We start from the raw sequence: 16,009 nt of genomic DNA on the forward strand, positions 1-16,009 counted from the left end.
TCTAGCCCTTCGAGCCTGCCCCTCCATTCAATAAGATCATGGCTGATCTGTCGTGGCTCAGTTCCACTTTCCTGCCCTCTCCCCATAACCCTTAATCCCCTCTCTTATCAAGAACCCATCAACCCGCTTCTTAAAAATATTTAGCGAGGCAGCCTCCACCACTTCAACGGGCAGAGAATTCCAGAGATTCACCACCCTTTGAGTGAAGAAGTTCCTCCTCAACTCCGTTCTAAACCGCCTCCCCTTTATCTTGAGGCTGTGCCCCCTAGTCCTACTGTTTTTTTTGAGCGGGAAGAGTCTCTCCACCTCTATCCTATCCATCCCATTCATCATCTTATACGTCTCAATGAGATCTCCCCTCATTCTTCTAAACTCCAACGAGTACAAGCCCAGTTTATTCAGCCTCTCCTCATAGCTCAACCCCCTCAACTCCGGTATCAGCCTAGTAAACCTCCTCTGCACTCCCTCCAAGGCCAAAATATCCTTGCGCAGGTGCGGCGCCCAAAACTGCACACAGTACTCCAGCTGTGGCCTCACCAATGTCCTATACAGCTGCAGCAAGACCTCCCTACTTTTATATTCAATCTCCCTCGCTATGAAGGCCAGCATCCCATTTGCCTTCCTGACCACCTGCTGCACCTGCAAGCTGGGTTTTTGCGACTCATGCACAAGGACCCCGAGGTCCCTCTGCACCGTCGCCTGCTGCAGTTTTTCGCCCCGTAAGTAATAGTCCTTCCTACCATTCTTCCTACCAAAGTGGACCACCTCACACTTGCCAACATTAAATTCCATTTGCCATTTCCTGGCCCATTCGCCCAGCCTATCTAGATCCTTCTGCAGACTCTCCACACCCTCCGCACAATTTGCCTTTCCCCCAGTCTTGGTGTCATCAGCAAATTTCGACATCCTACACTCGGTTCCCTCCTCCAGATCATCTATATAAATGGTAAATAGCTGAGGCCCCAGCACCGACCCCTGGGGCACCCCACTAGTCACCAACCGCCAATCCGAATAGCACCCATTGACCCCCACTCTCTGCCTCCTATTTGACAACCAATCCTCTATCCACGCTAACACCCTACCCCCAACTCCATGTCCCCTGACCTTCTGCAATAACCTCTTGTGAGGTACCTTGTCAAACGCCTTCTGAAAATCCAGAAATGTAAAGCTCAATGCAGGATTTTGAATTCAAGTTGTTTTCGGTTATACAGAGCTAAATATTACCAGCATTTAAATTCTGGATGTTTGGATTGTTTGGTTGTACACTCTTCCTTGAGGTAGAAGGTTGAATTCAAGCCCTACTCCAGTTGCACATATCTCGGTGGATGATTCGAATCAGAGTTCATGCAGTGCAGAAGGAGGCCTTTTGGCCCATCGAGTCTGCACCAACAACAGGCCCTAGTCCTGTAACCCCACGTGTTTAACCTGCTAATGCCTCTTGCACTAAGGGGGCAATTTAACATGACCAATCAACCTAACCCTTACATCTTTGAATGTTGGAGGACACCGGAGGAAACGCGTGCAGGCATGGGGAGAGCGTGCATATTCCACCCAGACAGTCACTCGAGGCCAGAATTGAACCTGGGTCCATGGCACTGAGGAAGTCAGTGCTAACCATTGTGCCACCCAATGTTCTATGCCCTATATGCCAAAAGCTCAGCTCTTTGGATGAGATGTTAAACCCAGGCACTCATTTCTTTTTCTTTTGGCAATCGATTTGAACAGTCTGTACCAATATTCACTGCCAAAAAACAAATAGGAGATTGATTAAGTGGTTGTTAAGACTTCTATATATTTAAACTACTCATGCCATAAAAGTATTTTTCATTATTTTCTAACAGGTGATACTCGATTTGATGCAGTATGAAAATATTATTGTAAAACGAGCACTGGACACAGACAAAAAGTTAATGGAGAAATTTGGTATCCTTTCAGTGCCATCTTGCTATCTATTCCATCCTAATGGCTCCCATGGATTAATTTACGTGTAAGTGTGAAACAATTTAAACATACTGAATCTTTCACCAATGTTTGCTGGGTGACTAATGAGGTAGTGCAGAGCATTGTGCAGAGAAGTTTGATTGACATGTCAAAGTCAGGTGGTTCCTTCGCAGAAGAATCAAAGGATTCATTTTCAGTTTGGTTTTAGAATCAGAAACAGTCCTGGTTGTCAAATGGCAGATAGGTTTTCTCTCTGTCCTTGGGATTGAAAGTTCTGCTGGCGAGCAGGAAGCAAGGTTTCTTACCTTCCTGGAATGAAAATTCTGTTGTTGGTTTGATAGTTATACTTAGAGCCTCTCCCACTCCCCCCTAGACTAAGCTCCAGCATCACATGAGCATGTGTAATTTCTGTGCTAAACCTGTGGTGTGGGATTTGTTTGCTGAGAACGGTATTTAGCTGTTAAGGTTATATGATATCATGGGTTTTTTTGTTGTTTGTAATTGGTAAAAGTTATCATTTTCTTCCCATACATGTTAACTGTATTCTTAAATAAACTTTGTTTGACAAAAACTCCCTAGTGGATCAGTTGAATCATACCTGAAATGAAACATCTTGTGCTCGCCCTAGCTAAATTCAAATTATAAAACCTATGATCCAGGAGGACTTCATAAAACTCGTTGGCGTTTCTGACCTGAATTATAACAAAGGTTATGTGTGCGCAACAGGTAATCCAACTTGTAATTTCTTCACCTTGAGGGTGTGAATTTGTATCCGAACACTGCCGGTTTTTGACAATCTCACTCGGCGATTTGCCCACCATGGTCTTACTAGAATGCCACACAAATCTTGTGTTTCTGTTATAAATTCCATTTGGGATTTGTTTTTGACCAATTTGTATGCTCTGTTTGCATATCTGTAATAAGAAATTGTATTGGAAATTGGTTTTCATTTGAAGGCTATGGTGGTATTGTAACATATAGTGGTTATGTTACTGGGCTAGTAATTCATGTGCCTAGCCTAATGATCTGAAGAAATGAATTTGTATAATACAGTGAAAACTGAGGAATTTGAATTATGTTAAACAAATCTGTAATTCAAAAGTTAGTGCCAGTAATGCTGACCACGAAGTTATCTGATTGTTGTAAATATCCATCTGATTCACTAATGCCCTTGCTGTGAAGGAAACCTGTTTTTACCTGCACCTTTCATGGGACTCCAGGCCCAGAGCAATGTCGATGACACTTAACTCTCTCTGAAATGGCCTAGCAAGCTAATAAATGTCAAACCACAAAGATAAACTATTATGAAAGTGGATAGACTGACTTGAAATGAGGCATCATTTCAAGTGAGCTTGCAATACAGTACTGCATGCATGCTATAAATAGCTAAGCAATCCAACAACCAAAAGATCAAATCGAACAATACTGGAGAATTAAGCCCCAAGTAGAGAGAGGCTGTTCTACAAATACCCAGAACCTCAATGATGGTGGAGCCCAGCAAATGCATGCAAAGGAAAAAGCTGAAGCAGTTACAAATATCTTCCAGTCAGAGGCATTGAGCAAATGGTTAATTTCTGCCTCCGCTCGAGATTTACAGCATCATGGGAGAAAGTCTTGAGCTGATCAGATTCACTCCATATGATATTGTGAAGTAGCTGAATGCAGGGGTTACAGTGAAGCCTATGGGCCCTGACAAATCTCAGCTGTGATGCTGAAGATTTATCATTGCATGGAATCCATACCGTGCAGAAGGAAGCCATTCGGCCCATCAAGACTGCACTGACAAGAATCCCACTCAGGCCCATTCCCTGTAACCCCATATATTTACCCTGCTAATCCCCTAATATTAAAGGACAATTTATCCTGGCCATTCCACCTAACTCGTACATCTTTGGACTGTAGGAAGAAACCAGAGCACCTGGAGGAAACCCACACGAACACTGGGAGAATGTGCAAACTTCACACAGACAGTGGCCCAAGACCAGGAAGTAAACTCAGGTCCCTAGCGCTGAGGTGGCAGTGCTAGCCACTGCCACCGTGTCACCCCTTATGTTCCAGAACTGCATACACCTCTCACCAAGCTGTACCTATACAGCTGTAACACTAGCATCTATCCAACAAAATGGAAATTTGTCCAGGTGGGTCTTGTCTACAGAAAGTGGGGCAAAGCCAATCAGACTATTGCCACCTCATTAGTCTGCTGTTCGTCATTAGCAAAGCGATGAAAGATGTCATTGATAATGTTATCAAGTAACATGCGTTCATCTGTCAGTTTGACTCTGGCAGGGCCACTCTGCTTGAGATCTCATTCTAGCCTTGGTCCAAATGTGGATATAAAATCAGTATTCCAGAGTTGTGGTGAGAATGGCTGCCTTTGACAACAAGGCAGCATTGGACAGGGTGTGGCATCAAGGGGCCCTCGTAAAATTAGAAGTCAGTGGAAATTGGGAGAGTGGTGGGAGAAGAAACTCTTCACCAGCTGAAGTCATAGCTAGTGCACAGGATGTAAGAAAATAGGAACAGAAGCCTATGCCATCATTCAGTCTGATCTCAGGCTATAACTACTTTCCCACCTTCTCCCATATTCCTGAGAGACCAAAAGTCTGTTTTATATCAGCCTTAAATATATTAAATGTTGGTACACCGCCAGCCTTCTGGGATAGAGAATTTCAAAGGTTCATGACACTTTGAAGAAATTTCTCCTCAAATCTGTCTAAAACGATTGGTCTCTTTCCTGAAACTTTTTCTTGTTCTAGATTTCCCAACCAGGGAAAGAGAAGTCTCAGTACCTACCCTGCCAAATTTCCATTCTAAGTGTTTCAATGAGATCATCTCTCATTCTTCTAAACTCCAGAGAATATAGATCCAACTTACTCAGTTTCTTAACCTTGGACAGCCTTCTCATCTAGTGAATGTTCAATGTTCTGTTTCAAATGCAAGTGTATAATTCTTTTAAATATGGAGGCTGAAACTGCACACTGTATTCCAGGTGTACAAAGGAACGTGGTCATATTTGTTGAAGGCCAATCATTTCATACCCAATAAGATTAATGCAGAAGCTCCACTAGACAGCAGCCTTGGCTCAACTGCGATGATAATTGTACCTTTAATGTAGAGATTTTTACTTCATGTTTCAGGGGAATGTTTAAAATACCACTATCTGTAGCATAAAGCTATATGTCTTGAGGGAATGCAACTTGGATGCTGGGAGAGCAAGATAAATACTCAGTTTAGCCTTGCAAGTGGTTAAGTAGAGTTAATGGACTTTTGTTTACCCAAGTTTCCCATAGGATTTATGATTAGAATGATTGACAGTCATGTAATGATGTGGTTTATGTACAGTCCTGGGTCTGTAACAGAGAAAAAGAAATTCTTTTGCAGAAAACAGTTTCATTTGCAGCTGAAGCCTGGCTGAAGCTAGATGGATTTTGCAGGCCCCTGTAACTCTCTGAAAGCTTCCAAAACTGTGTACACACTCATATATGGTTGCTAACTGTGTTCAAAGTGGGATTTATGTCTGGAAGATGAATGTTGCTATTTGGAACTGAAGCATTGATAAGTCAGGAATAAAGTTGTTTACTTTTCCTTTTTAAAAATTGTTCAACTGTTAATTGTTAAGTGCTTCACTTGTTAGAATTGTATGTAAACTGTGTTAATGACTAAAGTTTGTTTTGATATAAAAGATCCCAACTCTGTCATGGAGTCATTCTTGGAAGGAAGTATCCTTTTCTCACATTCATGCCAAATAGAAAAATTGTCCAGTGCTAGTCTAGCTTTCAAATGTAATTTGGGATTCTTGTCCTGGATTCTAACCATCTTCACCTGCTTCATCAATGACCTTCCCTCCAATATAAGATTAATAACGAGATGCTTGCTGATGATTGCATAGTGTTTTAATGCTACTCCACAGATACTGCAGCAGTCCTTGTTCACATGCAGCAAGACCTAGACAGCACTCGGTTTTGGGTTGATAAGAGGCAAGTAATATTTGTGCTAGGCAATGACCATCTCCAGCAGAAAGCTGAACAACAGACCCTTGACATTCAGTTGCATTATCATCACTGAATCTGCCTCTGTCAACATCCTGCTAGTCACCATTGACTGGTAATTTCACTATAATAAGAGGTGGCTGCAAGAACATGTTAGAGGCTAGATATTCTGCTGTTGTTTACTCAGTTCCTGACCCTAGCCTCCCCCTCCACAAAAAAAACCTGTCCACTTTCTACAATGTACAAGTCAGAATTGTGCTGCCATACATTTGTCTGGATAGTGTAGCTCTTAAAAACACTCAACAAGCTGGACACCATCCTGAACAAAGAAATCAACTTGATTGTTTGAAAGTGGTGAATGGAGTGCCATTCACTCTCCTCCACCACTGGCACATTGTGGCTGCAGAGGGTATTTTCTACAAAGAGCACTGCAGAAATTTGACATGGCTGCTTTAGTAGCACATCCAAAACCTGCAGTCTCCAATCACCTGGAAGGACAAGGCATGGAAGCATGGTCTGCCAGTTCTCCAAGTCACATACCACCTTAACTTGGAAATATATTGTTGTTTCTTCAGTGTTGCTGGATTAAAATCACAAAATTTTGAGCATTGTGGGAGTGTCTTCACCTATCGGTCAGCGGCACTCAAAAAGGCAGTTCATCCACTGCTGACCTTGCTATTGATGTTAGCATCCCATGAATTAATAGCTTAAAATCTTTGCTGTTCCTACTCAAATTGTCTCTTTAATGAGAAAATTTCTCTCTTTTGGAACAAGAATTCTCATCCGCTATTTGATTGTTTCTCCACCTTTGATGATTTTACTGTTTGAATTCCAGGGCCTTTTTCTCTTTTGTACCTGTGCTTGGGCCCTTTGGGAATACATGGTGCCTCTCTTATTGCAGATTGGATATGGTTTATTGTAAAACTACTGTCCAGTCAGTGTTAGAATCCAAATAAAATGCTTCACAGCATGTTGTCATCCCACTAATGTAGATTAAGTGAATAGAATTTACAAGTTTTGTTGGTGATGCTTTTGTGATCAATACAAATTTATGCTGACTTAAGCTGAAACTTCCATTTAATTGTATAATTCCATTTGAAATTTCTTGTTGGGAGCTAGGATAAGAATTCAAACTTTTTTTTAGGTTAGAAGTGAAGCAATTGTTGATACATTTTTTTATTGATTTATAGAGTCAGTGGATAAAACCAGGCATTTATTCTATTGCTCCACAAGGATTTGCCTTTTTAAAGGAATTAGTGTTGAATTTGATATTTTTATATCTATGAACAAGGTAGTTATTTAAACTTTTTTGATTTAAGATGCAGATAAGGGAAGTTAATTTTATTTTAATTACAATTGAAATCTAAATTATCTGTCATTAAGTGAGCAACTGTCTCTTTCCCCTCCTGTCTCCCAGGTAATTGAGCTCTTCCACTTTTGGTCTGATAGTTATCTTGTGATTTGCCTGTTTAATTATCTAATCAAATTCTCAGCAAGGTACAGGTAATGTCACATTTTAAATTCTTTTATGCAGCAAGTGGTTAGGACCTGGAATGCACTGTTTGAAAGTGTTGAGGCAGACTCCATCATAGCTTTCAAAGGGGAATTCAATGAGCATCCAAGGAGAGCATTTGCAGGGTTGGAGGGAAAGCCGTGAAGTGGAGATGCTGGCGTTGGATTGGGGTAGGCACTGTAAGACGAAGGATGAAAGACTTAACTGATGAAGGAGCAGCGCTCCAAAAGCTCGAGATTCCAAATAAACCTGTTGGACTTTAACCTGGTGTTGTGAGACTCCCTACTATAGGGAAAGAGCAGGGAAGTGAGACTAGCAGAGTTGGTCTTGCTGAGAACTACCATGGGCACAATTAGCTGAATGGCTTCCTGTGCTGTAATCATTCAGTGATTCTCAGTTACAAGTGCTGAATACGCAAAACAATCTTTCTTGATCTGGGTGAATTCTACAAGGATGTAACAGATCTTGCAACAGTTTCTAGGGTTAGTGGATCAAGGATAGAGTCTGAAAAATCAATTAAAAGTACTTGATTATTTTTAGTTGATGAATGCAATACCAAGCTCCAACATGTCGAAGGACTTTTGCAGATAATGTGCAGTGCAGATAACGGAGGTTCTGCTGTTAAGTAGGTTTTTGATCTTCAACCTATTTTGTGTGTGTTTTTGCTTTATTTTTCTTTGATTTCCCTGCCACTTGAAAAAAAATGGTTGAAAGGTTAATCTAATGGGTGCAGCAGCACTTTAGCCAGCCTGCATTTCAGTCTGGAGTAATGGGCATCTGGTGGAGCTTAGACTCAGCATTGTGTTAATATATACAATCCCCTAATGGACATCCTGTGGTTTTCTTACAAAGCAGCTCTCCTTAAGCTCCAATTGCAAGAAGCTTTTAAATTCACAATCAAATTTAGGAAGCGCATTGGCAATAACGTAACTTAATTCAGATTTACATGGGCAGATAAGCCAAATACCTGTTTGTTGTTTCTCTGCTGGGAGTGACTACACCATCCTGACAAATGTCGACTCAAATTCATGTTAATAGTGTGTACATTTCAGCAAATCTAGTGGAAATTTCCTTGTTTGTCATGTATGTTTTCTTGTTAATTTGCAACAAATGTTAAATAGTGTCGTGTTAAACTTTCTCAAAAATTGAAGATAAAATCTAATCCTCAGAATTGAAAAAGTATTTCCATTGTAAAAGTATCCCACAAATTCATTCTTGGCACCATCACTAAGTTAAGTCTTATTGCAGAATGAATTGTAATATATGCTGTATGGGAATACTTGTATGATTTTGAGCCTTATAAAGAGAGGGACGTACGCAGGTTTCATGATTGTTCCCACTTGGATGATATTTCATTTAATTATTTCTGGGGGAAAAACATTTTTGTTTGAGAGAATTTGGTGTAGCACTTGCTTTGATTCTATAAGGCAAAAATAATCCTGCAAGTTTAAGATGTGAATTATGGTATTTATATTCCTTGCTTGATAACTTCTGCTTTGTAAACCACAATGCAAATGTGGCACAGTGGTTAGCACTGCAGCCTCTCAGTGCCAGGGACCCAGGTTCAATTACGACCCTGGGTGGCTCTCTTTTGTGGAGTTTACACATTCTCCCTGTGCCTGCGTGGGTTTCCTCCCACATTTCCAAAGGTGTATAGATTGTGTGGATTAGCCATGCTAAATGTGTAGGGTTATAGGGATAGGATGGGATGGTGGTCCTGGGTAAGATATTCTAACAGAGCCAGTACAGACTTGATGGGCTGAATTGCTGCCTCCTGCACTGTAGGAATTCTATGATTTTTAGTCAAATAAAGCCAATCTGAATAAATATTTCGCTTTGTGTGCTTGGAGGGGATCTGATTGGTGTTGAACATTTTATGTATGATTGAGGGTGGAGTGGCTTGTATTTTATGCATAGGGCTTCATAACTAAATTTGGCTCACTCATTTGCTTTGGCAGATGGCTATTCACATCAAAAGGTTGTACATCCTTGCACGATACTGTTCAAGTATGCTCTGTTTTATCGTAATTGTATTCCTAAAAACTTGTGGCATTTCTAGGTGATGCTCCCAGTAAGGTGTCGGTTAGCTCTTGGTTGTGGGAAGTTCTGTTCTTTATCTTTGTATTGATCTATACCTGGGTCAAAATGCCCAAATTAATTCCTACTTATTGTCAGAATAACAATAATCCATTGTCATGTTTATTGGTTTGGAGAAAAAGAGTGAAGACAGCTTTAACTTGGTCCTTGCCGTGCCATTCATTTTCCTTGCTCCTTATTCTATAAAATATTTAAAGTAAATAATTAAATGCACTAAAGATGGTAAACAGCAACAAATCAAGTATGACACAAAAAACAATATGCTTTAGTGAAACACTGCATCTATTGAACTGGCAGCAGAAGAAAGTGAATACTTTCACCCTGTGCTGCTCTATTCTGTTGAAAACAACCTATTGCAATCTTGACAACTGTAATAGGATCCTGCACTTTTGTTCCTGTAACCTGCAGATGTGTAACTGTGGGGATGGGTCTCAGATAATTCCAGAAAGGAATATACAGTTGAACATATTTAGGAGAATTTGTATGTAAGGCTACTCCACCATCTGTTCATTGCTTCTTATACAGTAATATCTTGTTACTTATTGTTTATCCTGGCAGCGGTTCACATACAAAGTTGGTAATTGAATCCTTATTTGGTGCTTTGCATTATCAATATAACTAATCGTGTAACTTTTTTCCCCTCAAACTAAAAATTCAAGTAATGTTGAATGGATTAATGCACGCACGCACACACACAGCAACGTTGTGGCACTTGTGCTTGACCAGGTGTTCAGGATTGACAAAGGCAAAAGTGATGGTTGGAATTCTTCCAACCAGCCTGTGGCTGGTTTGGTGCCAGGCAAATGCAGTGAACTTGGCTGGAGCTAACAAGTCAGAAACCCACCGGCATAATATCCTGTTGCAACTCTCCTAATGGCAAGTTGCTTTTCCCGTTGGCAGGTGACACAAACGCAACTTGCCTTCGTTTGCTTCTCATGCATGCTCGTTAAAAAGAGCAACCTGCCAGCATTCCATCAGGCCTTTCAATCTCGCATCACGCCAGCAGGAATTTACACCATTGTGAAACCCAATTGCTCATGAGTGGCGTGTGCACGGTGATCCTCAGTTCGCCAGACTTCAAGCTGGGTGGAGCAATTTTCTATCATAATGCTGCGCTGCACCTAATATGCTGTTCACCACTCTGCCAAGGCAAGTTGGTTCCGGCCTCCATCCCCCACACCAAACTGATTTTTGTGGACAGCACCACTTGTGGTTGAGTCCAATCAGTACTGCAGCTAGGACTGGGGAGTACAGGGGTTTCCTTGCCCCATGGTGCTAACAGCAGTGTTTATTTGGACAGGACTGTGCAACGGAGTTCGTGTTGCCACCATATCAAAAGTCCAAAGTTCAACCACGGATAGGGTGTGAAGTGGGTCTTGGTCGGGGGTGGGTGGGGTGGTGACTGGACAAAGACAGGGGAAAATGTGAAAGGAGGGCTGTGCAAGAGGGCAACCAAGGGGGGAAAGGGTGACGTTTGCAATGGTATGCACAGTGTCAAGTAAGTGGATGAACCAAGGAGCTGACTTCCTCTTGGCTATAGTAGCCTCTTCCTCTGGGTTGTTGACATCATGCATAATCTGGTGAAGACAGGAGAGAGTAATGAGAATGTGCTGGATTGGTATTTAAACTCATGCTGGGATCTTTGATCCTGTCATCTGAGGGTGGGCAGAGACACCAGTTGCTGGCTCACCAGGGAAGCTGAAGATCATACTTGTCCATACCAGTTAACTTTCAAGTGCATAATTGGCATGTAATCAGGCGTGGGTTTTTATCCTTGGAACAGAGGAGACTGAGAGGCGACCTGATTTGAGGGCATGGACAGGGTGGATAGAGAGCCACTGTTCACCTTCATTGAAGGATCAGTTACGAGGTGACATGTTAAAACTGAAGGGTTTGGGGGGAGATTTGAGGAAAACCCTTTTTTACTTGGAGTGGTGACAGTCAGGAACGCACTGCCCGGGAGGGTGGTGAAGGCATCATATCCTTAAAAAGTACTTGGATGAGTACTTGACATGCCATAACATTCAAGTGCTGGCAAGTGGGATTAGGTGGGCAGGTCAGGATGTTTCATGCCTTGGTGCACACTTGATAGGTTGAAAGGCCTCTTCTGTACTGTGGTATTCTGTGATCCTGCTATTCTGGTCAATAAGACAAGCACCACTGGAGCCACCTACCATTGCAAGAATTTTACCCAATGAGTTACAATTTAAATGAAAGCAAATTACTGCAGATGCTGGAATTTGAAACAAAAAGAAAAATGCTGGAAAATCTCAGCAGGTCTGGCAGCATCTGTGAGGAGAGAAAAGAGCTGAAGTTTCAAGTCCAGATGACTCTCTGTCAAAGCTGAGTTACAATTTATACTTTTCGACTCAATTTGCGGCGAAGTTGCAGACTACAGTACATTTGAATTAAAACAACTGCACTTTGGAAATTCTAAAACGTGAAAACTCTTATTCCTGCAAATACAAGTTTTTGTGTTTTTAATCTTGTGTTTCATCTGCAGAATTATGCAGGAAGTTGTTATGGAAGTCAAAGCCTGAGCCTGCTACTTGGATAAAATGGCTCTTGAGAATGTGTTAAAGACCACCTGGCCATAACCATTTTTGAAAATCTTACTTTCCCTCAAAGCAAATTCCAAACTGCAGAAACTTCACATCTGGTATTGGGTGTTTTAAATTTATTACTTGGAGTATGTCCAGGAAAGCACTTTTAAGCTAGGACAGTAACTCAGTACTTTTTGCATACACATGACATTGGTGTCTGACTGAGTTTTTGTCCTTGCAACAGTTTTCCTTGACTGAAACAGTGACGGATGTGTTACTGTTTGGAAAATTACTTTAGGTGGGTAGGAAAAAAAAATTCATGAGCAAGAAAAAAATCCATAAATTTGCAGATCCCACCATTGAAGTACTACATACATGTTTGGATTTGAATACAGTGCTAATCAAGAAATGGCTTCAGCATCTTAACAATCCATTTGTGATTTAGCCTCTTTTCTAGTGTCTTGCCAGGATTTATTTGGAAAAAATTGCACCCAGCCAGACGAAAGAAATTAATTCACTTTTTTCTTCCAAAATAGCTCCAGCTAATAACCATCCCTGTTGTGTTGAATAATGTTAATTTTGATGTTGGCAAAATTACTCACACGTGGCACTACTCTCACATGCCACGTGAGAGTAGTGGCATGTTCAAGTGTGTTGACCTTTTTAATTTTGGCATATTTGAAATTAGACAATGTTAGATTTTCTGTGCATCTTGATCCACCTCCCTGCTATACAATATGCACCGTCTAGATAATCTTGAAAAACATGAGGCATAAAAACGCTGCTTATCCTTTGAAGCAGTTCCTGCTTTGTTTGTGGGATTCATTGTTCGCCCCAAGTAAAATTTGCATATTCCCATCCTCGAATTGAGAATAAACTAATCCTTCCTAAAGTGCAGTTTCAAGTACTGTGCAGTGTCATTTGTACCTTTATTCGAACTAGGAACTAGAAAATTTATTATATTGCATTTTCTATTCTGGCAGTTTGTATTGGCTCTGAACTCTTATGTTTGCATTCATGCATAATCCCAATAACTCAATGACAGTGTGAAAACATTTTAAGCGCTGAAAAGGCTTTTGTGATCTTTATATAGTAGTGAATTAGATCTCTTGTGTTGGGATTGCATGAGTTCTGATGCAATGACACTGTGTAACTAATGGTGTTGTAAAAATAAATTTGTGTTTTACTCTGCTGAATGAACAGAAATGCGATGGTTAGTGCAATAAAGTCAGTTTCTGTTGCTTTTAACCTTTACCCTGCTGGATAAGCAGGCGTCAGTCATCCTGCTGGCATAACAACACTTAACCCTAGCTATTGTACCTTTTGCAACGCCGCATAAGGCAGCTTGTAGTGCATTCATAAAATAAGTGCTGACTGTTGCTTTAAGGATTAATGCTGCAGAATCACTGAGTTTAATGGAACATGCAAGCTAACGTTTGTTGCCTATTTGAGGTTAATAAAAGCACATTATTTCCCGTGACTCCTGTGGACTGTATCTGTCCGGCACCAGGTTGTTGTTATAATTCATGAGCATTTTTAAAGAAACTGAAATGTTTTGGTAATCCATTTTTTGATAATGATGTTTTCTTGACCTATATGTTTCGGAGCAAATTGAGAGTGCTGCATTGGAAGCAACTTAAGGTTGTTAATCTGATCTTAAAATAACCTGATTTAATGTATTCTGGTGATCATGGAATATTGCAGCATATAATCAACATTTTTCTCCTCGTAAACCATTTCACACTCTTGCAGACTTCATATTTTTGCAAGGAGCCATTTAACTTGCTTGGAACATTATTTGCTTCAACAGTGTATGGCAGGTTTCATTCTGTGAGAAGTCTGACAACACCAGGTTTAAGTCCAACCGATTTATTTGATAGTAAACGCAAATAAATTAATCGGTTGGACTTAAACCTGGTGTTGTCAGACTTCTTACTGTGTTTACCCCAGTCCAACGCCAGCATCTCTACATCAGGTTTCATTCTCTACATGAAGACTTGTTTCCAGTAGTGACCATTCATTTTCTGATTATTGATTTGTCACCTTCATTTCCATCTTGGTAATCAATGGAAATGGCCATAGTTACTTCTCAACCTCTCTCAATCTTGAAGACATCAGTCTGCCCACTCTTGCACCGTCTTTCATCCCTGAGAAAGTAGCCCTAGTTCGTCGGGTCTCGGTTCATAACTGTAAACCCTCAGCCCTGGTGATGGCTTCCTGGTGACATAACAGAAAATATATTGCCGCTTCCATCCTGGGTGGAAGTGCATCCTGTAATCTTGAGAACAACAGATCTGTTCTCTTCCTTCTGATGTTGCACCTTGGATTTTTTTTCCCCACATTAAACATCAAAGCTTGGAACTACATACTGCCTAATGAATTGGCACATCCCACACTTCCCTCAATTTCCATCATACCAATCAATGCACAGTTTCTTGATCATGTCCCATCTCACTCGCACCATGGCTGCAGTTTGTTTCAGCTTCAATACAGAATGCTGTTTAATGACTCATTGATCTCTATATAGTATCTGCTCATTGTTAACTTGCTAACATCTGCAGCAATTAAGTACAAATGCTGTAACCGAGCTTTTGAACAGATTAACTCTTTCTTACACTGGAATGCACTCTTTGAAACGCTACACAATGCTCCAACTGCAGTTTTAACCATGAGAACTTCAGCTTTACTGTTAATGAAGAATAGCAGTGACTGGCGCTGATCCATGCTGAAGAAAAGTGCAGATTAATTATCGTGAAAGTGAATATGCCAAAGCCCTAATTGACTGGCCTGTTCTCTCTAAGACTTTGATTTAAATCAGTGTTGATTGCAAGGATCCTTTTTCACTAAATCAGATGGAGGATCATCCACTGATTTCCCATAAGATTGAACCAATTTAACATTGTAGAGATCAAAACCATCCCAAGTAGAGCCACTGAAAGCTCTGTACTATTGCCTCTGATCCTTTTCCTCTATGATTGCTTTCTTAGAATTCACCTGATGGGGTGTATCCTGAATATTCTGTTGAATCCTGAGTTAAGTTTCAAATGTCATGATACACCCATGACCAAGTTTCCTATTTCCTTCTCCATAATGTGGATTATCTCTGCCCTTGACTCTCCCCCTATTGCTACTGAAATCCCAGTCTTAATTTTCTTCATTATTTCTTTGTTAATCTTGAGTTTCACCCCACATGAACTGCAACTCATCCCATTCTCATCCTACTCTTCACTGTCACACCAACCACTACTGACTGCCCTTCCCAATTATTCTTTCCTGCATTTGCAAATCTCTCCACAACGTACTTTTGCCTGCAGGTCGGCCCTTGCTTTTCTGAATCAGGCTACCTTTGCATTCCTTAATCTTCTCCCAATACAGATTCAGAGGCAGAGCCTAAAGGTGACCTGTAATGATTTTGGTAATGCTGTCCATGAACTCCTGCATTTCAAATACCTTTCTTCTTGTCTTCCAAAACCATCCATAATTGAAAGTAATTTGTCTTGCAGAAATTATCAGATATCAACCAAATTTTTCATATTGCCTTTTACTGGGCGGGTGTCTAAGTGTGCAGTTGGATTCTTAACCATCTGCATGCACATGAAACTCAGTGATTGGAAAAACATCCAGTAGATATTGCTGTTTCCTATGGAAAGGTCATATGGACTTTAAATGTTAATATTGTTTCACTCCGCAGATGCTGCCAGACCTGCTGAACAAATCCAGCATTTTCATTTTCTGTTTTATTTCTTGTATGCTGACCTCTATTAATGCAAGTTATAGATGCGGGCAACTCAAAAGTCCCTATTTATATGCATGTACTTTATTGGATTTCAAACAGGTTCCATGAGCACCATTTTCCAATTCATTTGATACTTGAGTATTGTAATGAAATGTATTCGATTTGAGAAAATCTTAAGGCTTGTAAAGCT

At 40.7% G+C, this 16,009-nt stretch overlaps 1 protein-coding gene across 1 annotated transcript in view; it reads left to right on the plus strand.

Annotated features, from left to right (window-relative positions):
- Positions 1–16,009, plus strand: part of qsox2 (quiescin Q6 sulfhydryl oxidase 2) — a 104,206-nt gene that overhangs the window by 41,651 nt on the left and 46,546 nt on the right. Inside the window, exon 6 of the mRNA XM_080212020.1 lies at positions 1,842–1,987. Coding sequence (XP_080068146.1) covers positions 1,842–1,987 — 146 coding nt within the window. The remainder of the gene's footprint in view (positions 1–1,841; positions 1,988–16,009) is intronic.

This window comes from Carcharhinus amblyrhynchos, chromosome 25 (assembly GCF_965287045.1).
Source record: "Carcharhinus amblyrhynchos chromosome 25, sCarAmb.v2.hapA, whole genome shotgun sequence".
NCBI classification, from domain to species: Eukaryota; Metazoa; Chordata; class Chondrichthyes; order Carcharhiniformes; family Carcharhinidae; genus Carcharhinus; species Carcharhinus amblyrhynchos.